Raw genomic sequence first — 17175 nt, 5'->3', positions numbered from 1 at the left:
GACAATCTTGAGCACATGCAGCAAGACTTAATTAACAGATGACTTTAAAGATACCGTCTTTTTAAAAAAAAAAATAGCCGAGTTCACTAGCTCTGGGACCTGATTTTTTCCATTTAACCACCTTAAATTTATAGGACCATACTACAAGCACAAGCTTCCCCCCATCAGGGCCTGCCTAGACATATTTAATTTAATATGTCTTGTGCTTCAAGAATGATTTATATAGGGAAGAGGTCTTTCATTCTCTATCTATTCAATCCTTTGGCCCTCTAAAGAGATGAGTAACAAGGACATCTTGTGATGGGGATACCTGCCCACTAAGAACTACAGAAGCCTCCAATTTGTCTTTGTCTCACACGCCTGTGCCCACGTTAGTACTTAAGATTCTGTGTTTGAGCAGCAGGCTTGGCAACATGCCTCTTACACAGTAGGGATAGCTTTTGTTTGTAATGTCTGTTAAATGGCTTCTGAAAACTAACAAAGTAATCGGGCAATATTGTAATCCTGTGACGGATTTGAGGATGAGAAGTAGTGATAGATTGACTCCCTTTTTCTCTGAGGGGGATGGGAAGTAAAGAATCCACATCCTTATGGTTTGTACATGTATGTTTAATAGCCATATGAAATTTTTCTTTTCTGTCCCCTCCAGCACTTTGACAAAGTACTGCTTGTTAATGTAATCATCAAGAGCAACCAAAGTGCATCCAATTAAATATGAATTCCAGCCGTGAGAGAGAAGGAATCTTGTTTGATGTGAGAGGGATTCCATTTATGTTTCTGCTATGCATTTCCTTTATTCTTGAATTGCTTTTAAATCTCTTCTCATGAGGTTAACAAAAGTAAAATTATGCAACAAATGTTAAAACCGTCAAAGATGAAATTTCAAATTTTTTAAATTTCCCTGTTATGTAAGCAATGCTGGATACACCCAACGAATGATCCAAAATGGTTTTGTTTTTTGCAGACATGTCACATTTTCTTAAGGTTGTAACATCCTGTGTTTATTAAAAGCTGTGTGTGTTAAGTAGGTTTTTAGTAGCTCTAAAGAACTGTAACAAGTGTTTGAATCTATTTTCTTTTTAGATTGTCTTCGCAGTTTTACAGACCTGGAAGAACTTGATGAGACGGAGCTCTATATGTGCCACAAATGTAAAAAGAAACAAAAGTCCACCAAAAAGTTCTGGATTCAGAAACTACCAAAGGTTAGTGCAAGTGTCAGTTTCTTGATAAGTCTTAGCAAACACTGATCTTTTAAGAACTAAGCTATCCTGATCTCCAGCAGTAATAACTACTGCAAAAGTACATAAGCCACTACTAAGTCCAGCCTGTTCAAAGACTCATCATAAGGAACTTGTTTTAATCCTACAGGTGCTATGCTTACACTTGAAACGATTTCACTGGACAGCATATCTGAGGAACAAGGTGGATACATACGTAGAATTTCCCCTTCGAGGTCTAGATATGAAATGTTACTTGCTAGAGGTATGGAGACTTGTTATATACCCAGGAAACCTGTTGTGTTTAACTTAATTTGTTTGGAGCAGTTGCCACTTCACTTATAAAGAGTTGTTTTCTCTTGTTTTAACTGCAGCCAGAAAACAGCGGCCCAGAAAGCTGCCTGTATGATCTTGCAGCAGTTGTTGTGCATCATGGTTCAGGGTGAGTAAAGTTGTTCTTTTTAGGGCTTCAATCAAACCAGTGGTAGAACTGCCATTGACTTCTTTGGGGTAAAGAACAAACTCTCAGTAGAAGTTTACATCTTTGCTAACAGAAGAAACCAAGAATAGTTTTTTTTTATATTCCAGTAGGGATTCTGCCACTTACCATTGCAGGTAAATGTACCAAAAGACTGTTGCAAATCTCCACTTTTATCCCTTTTTGCAAATACTGGAGATCTAATAGAGTGACAGTAAGCCCAGGCCCTTTCTTACCTTCCAACTGGAAGGAAGAGATACTTGTAAGTATTTAATTGAGCGAGCCCTATGGGGTCATCAGTAACTGATGGTTCACTTTGCCACTTACCAAGCACATCCATGTTTCTTGGTGGTCCAACCCACTGCTTAGGACCAAAATGTAGGAGCAGGAGGCAGACTGGAGGGCCAGGAGCTACTGTAACAGAATGGGATATGGGTGGTCTAAAGGTTGAGAGCGGGTGGCAAGCTGGAAGTCTGGACTAATAGCAGGAACAGTGTGACCAGTTGAACACAGGGGGATGGATAGCCTGAGTGTTACCACCAAGTTGCCTTAAATGCCAGTACGCAGTCCCTCAGGGCTTGGGTTATCCCCCAGTCCTGTGATTTATCCAAGCAGAGCTGCAAACTAGCTTGTTCATCTAATGTTTGACCTCAGCGGGGCAGACCTTGGCCCAAGCTGGCTAGCCCTAACATCCTGTTACATGCACATGTATGCTAAGGAAGTATGCTCATCTGGAATGAATGTAGATTTAATTTGATACAGTGACAGCTGTACTCCTTGCCTGACATTTTCTTTCACAGGAGTGAAGCAGAAGCTTATTCCCAGTGGTGTGGAATTGGATAGTGTCCTGCTTTGAATTGAAGAGATTGTTACAACCCTTACTGGGTTATATGAGGATCAGGAGTAGTAGTAGGATGACTCCCTCCTTCCCCTAGGAGTATAGGAAGTACCAGGATTGAGTTGCAGTGGGAGGAGGTCTTAGAAAAAACTCAGCCAAGCTCTGGAATTCTTTCTGTCCCACCTTAGGCTGAGTTTAGGGTGACACAACTAAGAATGTGTTTAACAGTGGGCACTCTAACGATCTGAATTTGAAGTAATAGTTAAGTGACTTAAAAGGAAGCCTTCATTAGCACCACAACAGTAGTTTCGTGGTTGCTGCTTCAAAGCAATCAGAAAATAGAATATAGCTGTAATGTACAGCAATGTAAGCTGAATGTGGTTGGAAATTATGACGCAGTATAAGAAGCAACCTTTAGTCGGGCAAGTAAGAGTTGGCCTTATTTTATGGTGATAGGAGTAATGAAAGTGGGTTTTTTCCTGGCGCTCATATTTACTGTGGCTTCAAGATGTTGCGTGTCTGTAAAAACCAATTTCAGTTAATTTCCCTTTCATAGGTTGTGATTTGTGTTTGTTGTGGATGTTTCTGATTACTCTTCCCCCGCATCTTTGAAACTGTATCACTCAATCCAGGTTCTTCTACAATATAATTCAGAAGGAATTGTGAGCATAAAGCTACATACCAAAACTTAGTAAGCCTCTGTTGTGTTTTGAAGGCTGGCTGTTCCGTTAAATGCTAGTGGGTCTGGTCCTTTATATGCAGTGAAGTTCCACAGGAGTTTTGCTTGCAAAAGCTGAGATTTCACAACATGAACCTAACAAGAAGTTCCAAAAGGAGCTATTGGTCATTATTCATACTGTCAATCTTTAACAGCTTGGAACACCATTTTCCCCATCTGCGTGTTGGGTTCTCCATCAGCATTTTGGGAATGGGGGAGCTTGTCCAAATCTGTCTGATCACAACTTGTATGAAACCTCATGGCAAATCATCTGTTTTGTCTCTTTGCTTTCAGTGTGGGCTCTGGACATTATACTGCATATGCAACTCATGAAGGTCGCTGGTTCCACTTCAATGACAGTACTGTAACTCTGACTGATGAAGAGACCGTGGTAAAGGCAAAGGCCTACATCCTCTTCTATGTGGAGCGGCAGGCCAAATCTGGATCAGATAAACTTTAATACCTCCTTCTCAGCCTCACTTATCGAGTCCACAGGACAAAACATTTCCAATTCTCCATAAATACTTGATCCAAGACTTTTAATTTCATTGTGCACTTTTCAACTTCCTCTTGTGGGTTTTAGTTTTGTTGTGTCAATGGTAGCATTTGACTTATTGAACTTGGACACAAACTAACTTTTTTAGTTATACCAGAAAACCTCAGCAGATACTGATTTGCTGCTTTAGTTGTGATAACTCAATTTTATATATAGTTTCATGAACTACTTTAGCTATTTGACTTTTTTATATTAATGTTTTCAGTTCTCACTTTCTAAAGGCACATTTACATCAGAGACGCTTTCTATCCTCCTTAAAGGAAGATAAATGTGTTCCTGATTACGAAGAGCAATAGAACTCCATGCTGCTCTCTCAGCTGTTATGTAGACAAGGTTGAATCTCTGTAAATCAAGGAATTGCTTGCACATACTATTTGCCCCAGTGTAAGAAACTTAAGTGACCTCTGAACAATCATTTTTTGCCTGCAGAAGAGAGGAGCTGTGGCATCATTAAATAGCCCAGGTAATTGCTGCTATCAGTGTATATACAAGGCTGCTGTCTTTCAGGACTCAATGTGTATACTTAGTTGGGTGAGTTTTATCTGTACTGCCAATTAATTCAGATGTTTCTCATCTGTACTTTTCCCCCTTTATAAAAAGACATTTAAATTATTATCCTAATCATATGTTTTTGTAATTGTGTGGGGATTTAATTTTCTTCTAAATTGAAGCTGAATTGCTTTAGAGACTTCTTAATTTTAACCTGTACCCCAAAGTTTGATACATATACTAGCTTTGAAAGTATTTCCTGTTCAGGACTGAACACACCCTCATTCTTGGGGTTCGGTCTCAACAGAATCCCTATCCAGCTTGATAAAATCAGCAGGCTCTTTTTAGGACTGAAAGACCAGAATGTCTGGAGATGGTTTGCAAAAGGCACACTATACCTAGGTCAGACTCAGGTGGAAGATGGGAGGGGAGAAGAGCAGTGGTACCACACACCAACTACAGTTGGGACTCAGGAGGTTGTACCTGGCATGCAATTACTAACTCAGCAGTTAGTCTTCTAATGAAGGGGGAGCCAGGATCCACTTTTGTAAGCTGAAATGTAAACTGAACCCTGACATATTCATCCCCTTAACTAGTTCAACTTTCAATAGCACTGGGAGTGTGAGGAGTCCGGTTTGTATCACTCTCCCTTAGCGAGACTGTTGGGGAAGAGAGGCTATTAGTGTCTGTAGTCAGTGTATACTGAATAGTGATTTTTGTCAGGTTCCCCTCCCCCACTCTGGTTATCAATGTGGACCACGCTCCTGACTGACAAGGGTTAAGGCTTATTGCCTGCCAAGTCCAACCAACCAGAACCTCTTACTCATGGTGATAAAGTATAACCAGACATGTCTGTAAGCACTTCAACACTGAGTAGAAATGTGCCTGCCCTTCCCGTAGCTCAGGGGTGGGCAAAATGCAGCCCACCAGGCCATTCCACCCGGCTTGCGGGGCCCCTATAAAATTTAGAAAATTAATATTTATCTGCCCTGGGCTGCCTGTCATGCAGCCCTTAATGGCTTGCCAAAACTCAGTAAGTGGCCCTCTGCCCAAAATAATTGCCCACCCCTGCTGGAGCTGAATCTGTTTGAGGGAAACATTAGGCAGCAGCAGGATTCTCTGAATGTGGATATATATGGCATCTATGTCTTGAATCAAGAGGAGGTTCCAAGCTGCCTGTGTATAAGACATGGCCCTTTTCTGATTGCTTTATGAGTCCATAACTGCCACATTCACTGTTTAGGGAAAAAAATTGGCCTTGTATAAAGCAACAGAAGTGTTCAATATTGCTAAATTGTATATGAAGATGTAAACTGTATCCCTACTAAACCTAATGTGACTAGCATTTGATATGTTAAGTGACAGATATACAAAGATGTTGTTTTTGGTTTTGAGTTTTTTTTTAAGGTTGAACAATAAATAGAGCTATTCATTGCTACAAGTTGTAGACAGCTTGTCAACTACTGTTTTCAGACTCTTGCATCCAGAATTATGTTGTGTTCAGAAGAGGCAGCCCTTATCACTTACACACAATAAAACAGTAATTGGCAGACTCCATCAGGACCAAAAAAGGGTCCTTTAAAACAGTTTTAACTGTCAATTTAAAAATGTAATGTTGAGCATATGCTGCTTGGATTCAATTTGGAATTTGAGCCATGTCTATATGCTACTTGGATTGCTCTAGAAATTTAGTGGTTTTGCTTCATTTCAAACCTTGTAGTAACCAAACTGGTCAGAGAATTTAACTCTGCAAATTTAGTTTCCCACAGTTCAGTGATGTAAATGTGCCTTTTTGTTTTTATAGGAATTTAAATTTGTAATATTCATCAACATTATTCACTTATTTTAAAAGCAGATTCTGTTTGTCATAGGACATCAATTTTCTTTTGTCCAGTTACTATTCATGCACATTTCCCCTGTAACATAAATGAATTGACATAACCAGCAGCATATTCTGTTCAGGACGTGGTCCTAAGAACACTTATGTCATATCTTGTTCTTGAAGCAGGCACTGATACAGATTCAGCCATGTTTCTTTGGAACAAATAGCTTCATAAATCCTTTCGTAATTTAATTCTCTCCCACTGCAAACACAGATGGACAGTATAAGCAGTTTGTTGTGGCAACACACGTATTTCTCTTCCTGGTGGAGAACTTTGCTTATACACTGTATTCTATTCAGTGTGTAGTGTCAAAAATAACTGAGCACTGAACCAGTAACATATACTGCACCTGGCCTACTATTAAATTTTTATCCTTACTTGTATAGCCTATATTTATCTACTGGCTTCTGGGAGGGGAGGGATATTTTATTTCATTTAAGCCAAATCGGTTTCTTTTCTAAATCACTGCTGATCTTAGTGTATATAACCGGCAGGGATGTCCAGCTGGTGACAGTGTTTTGCAAGCAACAATTGCTTTCTGCAGTTCAGTCTTGCATATTTTCCCCCTCAGACTTGCTCAGTAGAAGGTTGTCCTCGTATTGTTCATTGTTCTGCCATGTATACAACTGGAAATTTAATCTGTGAAACAGAACTGCAGCATTCCCAATCCAACACTCCTACTTCAGTGCATTGGGTGGGGAGCTGCCCCAAGCAATGCTCTAAGGCAGTTTCAGTATGGGCTCCTTCTGCAAACATGCTTAGAGGATGCTTTTCCCAGTGATTATTGATGTCAGTGGTATAGGCTTGGATCTATCCAAGGCAGCTGGGGCTAAGTGGACTTATCAAAGGCACAAGGCCATCTGTAAGTATTTTGTTAAGTGGATGGAAAATGTGATGCTTGTGTTCAAGTTTCCCCAAGGATGTTTCATTACTGATGTGTCTCTGTCTCACTGATGAGGTAATTGGCACCTTAAACTGATTTCAGTGTGCTTTAGGATACCCTCAAGTACTGTAGTGCCATAGCTGTAATTGTTTACCATTAAAATCTAGAGTGCAAGTTTCATTGAGGATCATTGATTGTGCTAATCTCTTGTGTTTGGAGCATTAATGGGGTGATTTGAGTCAAGTGTGGTACAGTTTTCTTTTTTTTTCTTTTTAATGAAAAATGTGCCATTAAAGTCTCTCCTCTCTCTAGAACGTGCAACTTTTCCTATCCTCTCTCAGGTTTTCAGAATTTGTCCCCATGACTCAAGGTGAAGCTGTCCCCTGCTTTCCTCCCAGACCTCCTCATCTTCCATTGCCTTTTGAAAAATACACTCGCAAAAGTTTCTTTAAAATCAGATCTACTTTCAGTGCTTCCACTGCTTATTGAGTATCCTTCAGTCAGTTCCACTAACACTATGTAGAAAATTACACCCACATGCCACAGTTAATGTCCATGGGTAAAAGAGTATGGGGGTAGCCTCTACTGGGCAAGTTGGGATTCTAAAAGTCCCTCCTTAAAAGCCTTTGAGTCTGAAGTTGGAACATTATAATGCTGGCAAAGATTCAGTCACACAACTAAGGGCAAATGGGCAGGGGTTCTCTTCCTTTTATACAACTCTCCTTTCAAACAACAACTGAAGCAGCTACTTAATGGCTAATACATTAAGAACATATTCTCTTCTGCAAAGGCACAACTTCCTGGAGCCAGTAAAACTGGCAAATGACTTCTGTGCAGTACCTGTAAGCAGAAGTCAGTGTTGATGCATTAAGCTTATTCTGTGCTTTTGAATAAAAATTAAGTCACAGGAGCACAGATTAAATAACCCAGCTGTGCCACTCCAAAAGTACTTCCACCATAATGCAGTGATCAGATTGCACTCATTAGTTTCCCGTGTAAATGAACAGTCCATGCATGCTTGAAAGGAAGCTCTGTACCCTGTAGCAGTTGTCTCTTTTCTGGTCTAAGTATTGGAATGGGTAACTTGGCAGCAGCTGAACTCCTGGTATGCGAATAAGTTGGAACACTTGCTTTAAATTCCTCACAAACCAAAGGTAAGGTATGCCTCAGACTTCAAGAAACTGTTTTAGGACAAAGTTGCCTTACGAGGGTACCTAGAACTTAAAAAAAAAGTGTTACTTTGAAAATGGCCATGACTCTTTACCTTCTACCTTGATCATTTTTCCAATGACTGACCAGCTCTCTGGCTAATGGCAATTTCAAAACATTAAGTAGTTTCAGGTGCTAAATAGGCTTCACTGTCCCTTTGTCTATTCTTTGGTTTTTATAACTCCAATCTCCCACTTAAAAAAAATGCAGCCCTAGTTGCTTTGGGACAGATGCCACCCTCCCCCATAGAGAATGAAATGGGGATTAAAAGCAGAGTTGATAAATCAACTGAGAACACTTAACCTTCAGGTTTGTGTCAAACTACTAGATGCATGCACTTGAAGTAGCTATGTTCTTACAACAAAAATTAAAGCATTGACTGAATTATCTCACACCAAGCCAGTAGTATCGCTTTGCTACTTCCTCGATTTGTTTGACTGTATGTACCCAGCACACAAGAAATGGCTTTAAAGCCATTGTTTGACACCAAACAAAAACAGCCAGAGCTCTGGAAGTCCGTTTCCCAGAACAACGAGGTAATTCAGTTCCTAGGGCAGTATTTAACTTGACCCATCAGTATTATCATGGTTCCCAAATGAAAACAAAACCCAATTCAAACCTTTATAAAATGCAAGTTTAGATGCGTTTCTTAGCACTTTAGATTTATTTGAATCAGCTTTAAAAAAAATCCATTAGGGACTATAACAAATCTAGTGCAAATGCTGATGAGTTATGTTTATATCAGATGTGTGTAGAAGATGCACATTTAGGCTTGTAACTCTTGCACTGCATGAGACAACTGAGTTGTTTTGTAAGAGCTAACAAACAGCTGTATGCTGCAGCCCCAAGCTTCCCAGATACTTGCTCAGTATTGTCACTTCTGCTTTAGAAACTCAGCCTTGCATTCATTGTAACCTGGTTTTTTATATTGCCCTGGCTCTACCTCAAGTGTGGAAGGTTTCTCCACTGCAGATTACCCATAGGAAACAACCTTACTGCTCCCCCCCCCAAATTAAAAACATTCTTTGGTCCTGCCTTCAGAGTCACTCGTGTGCGCACTTTATGATAGTGTTTGTTTATGCTGAAAATGGCTATGACTAAAGACCAACTTAAATAGTCTTCAGGGCCTGCAAAAGCCTTTCACAACACACAGTTGTTAGAGCAGCAAGCACTATTAACAGATGGCACCAGTCTCCCACTTAATATTTTTGGCCATGGATGTGATCTGTTCAGTAGCCACCTACTTATTTTGGCTGCTCTAACATTTCTTTAATCAAGCTAAATGATACCCTCCGTCTTTCTCCAATTCCTTCTACTAAGCCACCACAGATTTAAAGCTGGCTTCTGCTTGATCACCAGAAGAAATGTTAAAATGGTCTTGCATGTAGTTGTTGCAGTGGGTTTCAGTTTGTTTTCTAATCTTGTCTGCATAAATAACGAGACCATTTTAACTTTTCTACCTCATTTCAATGGGAAAAAAAGACTGACTAGACATCTTCAGGCAAAAGTTAACAGGTAGAAGTAAGTAAGTCTTTAGCTCAAAGAATTTAATACGGTTGAGTGGGAAATAGTTAGTTATCCAGAAACTTTTGAAAGTTGCATGCAGAAATATAGGAACCATCAGGCATGTTTTTGGAGCTCTGAAGGGGTATATATGTAGCCTAAAAACAAGCCCCATGAACCTTATCACAGGATCCCTCTACATGTGCAAGTAAAGGCATATGTAGAGAATGCCTTCTAGGTGTCACAGATATTGCACAATGAGTGGGTTAACTGAACAATAACTGAAACCAGCAACGTGTGCAAAGTAAAAAAAGGCCCAACAAATCGCAAGTTAGCTGGTCAATAACCAGCTTGAATTTGCACATGTAGCAGGGTCTCCCATATCCAGCCAGGGCTGGGAGCCCTGCAACAGAGATGGCTTAGCTCTGACAGCTGCTGACTTGGCATCCCAGCAATATTCCCCCACCCCGGTCACCATGGGTAGGTCCCAGAAATGTGCCTCCCCAGTGCTGGGATGTGGCTGGGTCTCGGCAGTGGGGCAGGCGTTGTAAAGAGCAGGGGGGCTCATAAGGGGGATCCTAGTTGCAGGAGCTTATTTCTTGCTGGTACAGGGGACCCCAGGATTGGGCTCCCCCTGCCACAGGCAATAAGACACATGGGATGCAATGATTCATCCTACAACCATGCTTCCTGCTGTGCATGTATTAGATCCCATTATGCCTTTACCTGCACTTGTAGAGGGGGCCAGAGAGAGGTTTTAAGGGGAGTGTTTTTTATCTCACTGTAGCTTGCCACTGGCATCCTTGCTTCTGAGAACTGGTGTTGCGACAGGCAAGAACAATCATTGACTTAAAGTTTCGGCAATGACTTGAACACTTAAATCAGTTATCACTAGTTTAAGACTTCTTTTTTTCAGCATCTCAGTTGAGTCTGTTTTACAAGCCAGTGTTGCTGGCTTTACTGGATAGCATGACTATTTTAGTGAAGGTACCAATAATGCACAGGACTTGAGCCTCAGATGTAGTAACACAAGTCCCTGGGCCTTTTCAACTGTTACTGAATATTCTAAGAAAATTAAAAGCTGAGCATACTGGAGACTTCACTGAATGCCAAAGCTCACTAACTAGAGAGGGGAGCAGAGCTTTTTTCCTTTGTAGCTTTGGCTACTGAGCAGTTACCACAAGGCCTGCATTAAACATCAGGCTTGCCTGAAAGGAAAATAATCCCTTTTATGGAAACACTAGATCAAGCCCATTTCTGCTTTTCTCTATGGCTATTCCATTCTCTAGGACAAGAAACAGAGTAACAGCCTGCTGCACATGGGTCGCTGATCCTTTCCCAGTTTTTAACTTCTGCACCAGTCGCCGGCCAAAAATAAACACCATTCCACAACCATATATGTGCAACAGCCTGGTGAGGACAGAGGCGGGTCAGGCCCCTGCAGTATTGCTTTTAGCCTACAGTGCCAGATACACGGTCCTCTTTTGCTGAGAGCACAGGTTTCTAAGTGCTATGCATATAACCCAGCTGAACAGAGAGTGCCTTTTGCATCTATTTTCATTCCTGGACAAAAGCAGTAGAAAAAGTTTAGGACAGACATGTCAAAGACTGCTTGAGGTGTTCCAGGATCCTTCCCTGTGGTCCCTGCTGAGTTTTCACTCTCCTGTGGAACTGAAGAAGGATAATTTTCTCTTGGGAGCAGCTTTAAAGTACCTGTCCATCTGCTGGCATTCGAGTAGAGTCAAAGTGTGTAACATTGAGGACTGGATGAAAAGCTCATTCCAGAAAGACATTTGTAGCAAGCATGAAAACACCGTCAATGAGTTTTTATTACAAGTCTGCAACAGGTATGTTCTACAGCTAGCGTGCAATCTCGGGTTTACCAGATTGAACACTAATGGTCCCCCCGTGCAGAGCTTTACATATGCAAATAGTGTTGACTCTGGAGCAAGGTTATGTTGTTACATGTTACATTTGCACTTAAAACAGGGTTTTCACATGTCTTTCTACTGATTTTGACTTGACTTTCTCCAGCCTAGCTCTCGCTCATTGACCCAAGGTATTAGTCACTGCATGCTAAAAGGCTTTAATGGTGCCATTCTGTGTAGGACAGATTCTTCATAGAAAGCCTGAGGTCCTATGCAAAAGAGGCTGTTCTTTATAAATAAATCTGGCAGCTGCAAGACAGAGATAAATTCACTAAACAAATTCCAGTTCTCATGAATGACAAATATTTGATGGACCTAGGTTTTTATATCATGCTACTCTGTTTCCTGCTGCCTAAGCCTCAAATAATAATACAAGGTTATGCTAAGGTGCAGCAGTTATAAAATATTTCTGAGCTTTGTGTGCAGTGTTTTTGGGCTCACACAGATGAAGAGAAAATGCTGAGAAAAAAGCAGCCACCAGTGCAAACTAACCCCTCTACTGGGTTTGTATTTTGAGGCAGCTCAAATGCTGAACACCAGCGCAGCAGAGGCAGAGCCATTGCCAGTGTGTTTTGAGAGAAGCAGGGAATTGCTATGGGTAAGACTAGCATTCCAGACCCCTGGCATGTTTACACTGTGGACCCTGCAGTTCTCGGACAAGAAAGGGCTGCAGAAGACAGTGTGACCATGAGGAATAATTAATTTATAGTAATGAGGGAGATTTTACACCAGTTGTGCATTTGTATTATACGCGAAACAGTCAGGTGAGACATGGCCAGGGCTACAGGGAAGCCAAGAATCAAAAAGACTGAAAAGTCATCCCCATATTACTACTTTTTCTGGCAGAGGCAGGTCTGCATGTGGACAGAGGAGGAGACTGGCACTGTTTTCAGACCCTCAGCATCCAACATTTGTGCTGCTGTTCAAGATCACCATCCTAGAACAAGCTCTTGAAGACCAATGCTCTGTTTGCTGTGTTAGTCAATTGATTGAGAGCAAGTTGTAATTACTCTGAAGTTCTGCTGCTCCAGCACCCAGGGTATTTCCAGCAGCCTCCCCAACCCAGTTATAGAACAGTGCACTGCTTATTTTGTTTTAAATATATAAATTATGGGCAAGCTTCCTAAGGGGACAAACACAGGTGATGTAGCACTCAGCTGTGCTGTACCTAGCACGTGGGTACCTAATAACATTCACAACAATCCTGTGGCAACAGGTACCTCTGGTGTCCTTACGCAGTGCAAGGGGGCTAGGCAGCTTTCAGAAGCCAACATAAACCTACGTGCCAGTGCCATTCACTCCTCTCTCCCACCTAATCCTGCTGGACTGAAGGCAACTTGATTTTGTGACTCTAACCAATGTTTGACAACTCTTAAAGCCTGCTCATTTCAGTAAGTTAACTCTGAAATCTAACCATTCCACCTCCCAGGTCTTGCACTCAAGGTAAAACCTATGCAATGCATACAAACAGTGTATCTGGAAACAATTCACCTCCTTGCTGGACACTAAAAGCCATGGCCTAAATGCATATAATAGTACCCCATATGAAATTAATATCCTCTTCCCTTGTCAGTGGTCTTAGTCTCTTATGTAATTAGGTTGACCTAGTTCAGCTGCCTTTTACTTGGTTTGTAGCTACTTGGAATACCTTCTCTTTGCTCTGCCAATATACTGCCCTCTTCCCCTTCAAGTGATTATTTTCATGGAGTTAAACAAAAGTCATTATTTTACCTACTGTTTAGCTTAGGCTGTGTCTTTCTTTTTCCAGATCTGAGGAAAGACATTTTGGGCCCCAAAACTTGTCCCATCTACACAGCTGGTCCAACAGAAGATATTACCAAACCTTGGTTCTTGCAAACCTAACAAGGACAAGTTTGTAGTAACACTGAATTATCTGACCGTTGGGCACCCTTTTAGCTTCCCCAATTCACAAATCCCTAATTATTCTTCCATCCAGCTGACAGCTTACAACAACTTCAGTTGCAGTTATGTCAGTACAAAAAACCTGTGGGGCAAAGGCACACAGAAAATGGCAACAGCATAAAATACATAGAATGAAGAAGTTCAGGTCCACTCTGCACTCCCTGGGCTGAGCATTTCAGTTCTATTGACCTTGACAAAGCAGTGAAGTGTCTGCGTCCTTACCCTCTAAAGTTTTCTGGGCAGGAACAAATCATATCCTTGTATACAGCATTCTGAGTTTCCTCCAGAGCCCCTTTTCTGCTTTATCCTCAGGAGCAGACAACAAAGCAGCATCTAAGGATCCATTTCCCTGCTGGTATGATCATGTTTTGTTGCCTCCTTGCAAAGATAAAGCAGGCAGGCATTATGGGGAATACACTGCAGTAGCGGGTTGTGATTGATCTGGAGCATGTTCACTGACTCAGCTGCTGCCCTATAGTAATGTGACAAGGGCCATTTTACACTGTCTGTGTTCCTGACTTCTACAATTCCTTCAATGCTTTAAGGCACTTCATTTGGAAAAACTGATGGAGCTCAGCTTAGGCTCTGGGAAAGTAATTCACCTGCTGCTAGACAAAAGTTTTGCACAACAAAGCTTAAAGGACCCTTTGTTGGCTTTGTCACTAAGCCAATTTAATAAATGAGAAAACAAAACCAGGGGCTTCAAACTACTTAGCATAATCTGTCAAGAAAGTAACATCCCTTCAGGTAAAGGGATCTGGTACCTGGTAAAAGGCTCACCTGTCCCAAACTGCAGCTGCTACCCATATTCTAAGTTTGCACGCAAACTAGGCAAGTCACTTGCAGGCTGGCAGAGGAGACGTGGAAAAAATGACACTGCTTTTTTGTTTAGCATTTGGCAGGAACACTCTCCTAGAGTTCTGCACTTGCACCTGGGCAGGGATTATATAATACTCACTAGGGAAGTTGACTCTACACATCTGTATTTATTAGACCTGGATTTCTATAATGCAGTGGCTTAAAAAGCAGAACTGCTTTGTATCATTTCCCTCCCTTTTGAGGTGGTTCCATACACCATATAGTCAAGGTGTTTTGACTGAAACTAATTTCTGCCATTTCAGTGTGCACATGTGAAAAAAGGTTTCCTTACCAGTCTTTTCTCCTGAAGAGATGAGAAAGCCTCCTCTCATTCAGATAGGGTCCAACTTACCTTCAGCCAGGGTTTGCATCTATTGCCTTTTCCAGAACTTGATTTTGACAATCCCTTTTGCAAATGCTGTAGATTAATATTTTTCTATCTCATGTACATCAATGACCATATTTCCAGGTGCCCCAACCTGCTGTCCCTGACCCTGTCTGGATGTGGCCATGTCACAGACTATTACCTCATGCTGCTGCTCAAGTGCTGCCCAAATCTCAAGATACTGAAACTGGAAAACTGTGTGCGTATCACTGATCAGACTCTGGAAGCAGTGACCCTCTACGGTGGCTCTTTACACACGCTCCACGTGGACTTTTGCCGGAATATCACCCAAGCTGGTTTAGAGAAAGTCAGAAAGAAACATCCTTCAATCATGCTGAAAGCAGAAAAGAGTGCCAGCATGATTCCAGATTGCAAACCAGAAGAAAAGCTGGTGCTAGAAAGGATGAGAAGAAAATTTGTACAACAGTAGCTGGGAAAATGGCAGCGATTCACCATGTGTATGAGCAACATTTTCAGTTCCCGCTCAATGTAAGTGGTGTAATTAAGACCATTTTGATTTAGCCTCTTTTAAAAGAGCATTTTGTAACAAACCCAACACATGGGCATTTACTTTGACCACAGAGCTCTCAATGCATATTTTATACTGCTTCACAGGCCTAGAAAATGCTGTCTGTTGGCACAATAGTCAGTGAAGGCCTGAGCAGAGACAACTGCCATCAGGTATGTGCTTCTTCACTTTTATGCTACTGATTTTCATCCCAAATTTTGGATACATCAAAAAAGTAGATGTCCAACTTACCATGTGTTGGGTTTGTTACAAAATGCTTTTTTAAAAGAAGCTAAATTAAAATGGGCTTAATTGCAAACTGCAGGGCCAAACAGAACGGAGGGGAAATAGTATTTCAAAAGAAATACCAGGTACGTGCCTCTCGGGTCAGAGAAGGAACAATCCAAAGCCAAACTCCAGCTACCACAAGAACTCATCAAGTGCTAAGGCAGATCCTGCTCCTGGACAAGTCACTCACTAGGGGACTACTTACTGACAAATCACACAAGTAGCAAATACTATGGAAGGTAGTAGAAACCAAGCTCAACTGCTTACATGATGTATGTTGACAACTTAAGCTCTAGTCTACTCAATATAAATATTACTGTAAGACTGATATTAACCACATGCTTGTATCCTAGCTGAGAAGGCAGTGGTTTAGTTAGTAAATGGCATATGCTCTACAATTCTCTTGTGCAAATGTTCTACAGCAAAAGGACAATTTAATAACCTCCTGCTGTATAATTATATAAAATACTGTCAGTTATCTGCTTGCTACTATAAAATGCATACATAAAGCATGTTAGCATGTGGCGTTGCTACATGAATACTGTATTCTAATGACAGATAGGCCTTAAATAGCCATTATGATTTTAATCCGGTGTCCAAAATTGGCCTTATATACAATGTTCTGCACTTTGGGCCAAATTCTTCAACTAGTACCTGATATTTTGCCAGACTTCAGGACTCACATCTACCTCATAGATAAGGTAATTTCCACACTGTTCAGTTTAATCCAAGACAATATGGTACAGTGATTGCCATAAAAACCATAAAATGTTTTTTGCCTGAGATAACATTACACCTCAGTATTTGTAATGAATATTATAAGCTTATAAGGAGGAGACCACAGTTATCACCAAGTCTGGTCTGTTTCATACAGACCAGAGGCCATCTCTGAATTCATTCCTGTTTGCACTAGAGTGGCTCTTTTACTAAAACATCCAATTTTGAGCTCTGCACTTCATACTGAACAGCCAAAAATCTGGTACACACTGGAGGTAACATATTCAAGGCAAAGGAAGCTGTTTTGCATGCATCTGAAGTTAAGTCAATACAGCCCAGCTACCACTTCCCTGCTGCATCTGTATCTAAATTTACCTTAAATCTTCTCTCCATACCCAATACAAGCCACTTAAGGATCACTAACTGGCTGGAGGGGTGCACCCACAGAGTGGTGGTGGACCGGTCTTATTTGACCTGGAGGGAGGTGGGCAGTGGGGTTCTGCAGGGCTCGGTCCTCGGGCCCGCACTGTTCAACATCTTCATCAGCGACTTGGACGAGGGGGTAAAAAGCACCCTGTTCAAATTCGCAGATGACACTAAGATGTCGGGGGATGTGGGCACGCTAGAAGGGAGGAATAGGCTGCAATCAGACCTAAACAGGTTATAGGGGTGGGCGGATGAGAACAGGATGGGTTTCAACACTGACAAGTGCAGGGTACTGCACCTGAGGAGGAAGAACCAGCACCATACCTACAGGCTGGGGAACTCCCTTCTTGTCAGTGCAGAGGCAGAAA

The 17175-nt window shown here is 41.4% G+C and overlaps 2 protein-coding genes across 2 annotated transcripts in view; both read left to right on the top strand.

Moving 5' to 3' along the window:
• USP3 (ubiquitin specific peptidase 3) overlaps positions 1-4428 on the top strand; it is a 53894-nt gene extending 49466 nt beyond the window's left edge. Inside the window, exons 12-15 of the mRNA XM_019533393.1 lie at positions 1084-1202; positions 1369-1482; positions 1592-1659; positions 3546-4428. Coding sequence (XP_019388938.1) covers positions 1084-1202; positions 1369-1482; positions 1592-1659; positions 3546-3711 — 467 coding nt within the window. The 3' untranslated portion in view covers positions 3712-4428. The remainder of the gene's footprint in view (positions 1-1083; positions 1203-1368; positions 1483-1591; positions 1660-3545) is intronic.
• A 6228-nt stretch (positions 4429-10656) lies between these two features.
• On the top strand, positions 10657-15594 carry FBXL22 (F-box and leucine rich repeat protein 22). Its single transcript, XM_019533392.1, has 2 exons — positions 10657-11621; positions 14953-15594. The coding sequence occupies exons 1-2, from the start codon at positions 11287-11289 to the stop codon at positions 15296-15298; spliced, it is 681 nt and encodes a 226-aa protein (XP_019388937.1). The 5' UTR covers positions 10657-11286; the 3' UTR covers positions 15299-15594.
• Positions 15595-17175: the final 1581 nt, after the last annotated feature.

This window comes from Crocodylus porosus, unplaced genomic scaffold (genome assembly GCF_001723895.1).
Source record: "Crocodylus porosus isolate Cpor-Errol unplaced genomic scaffold, CroPor_comp1, whole genome shotgun sequence".
Taxonomy (NCBI): Eukaryota; Metazoa; Chordata; order Crocodylia; family Crocodylidae; genus Crocodylus; species Crocodylus porosus.
The sequence above is the reverse complement of the archived record's forward strand: the minus strand, read 5'-3'. Positions and strand labels throughout refer to the sequence as shown.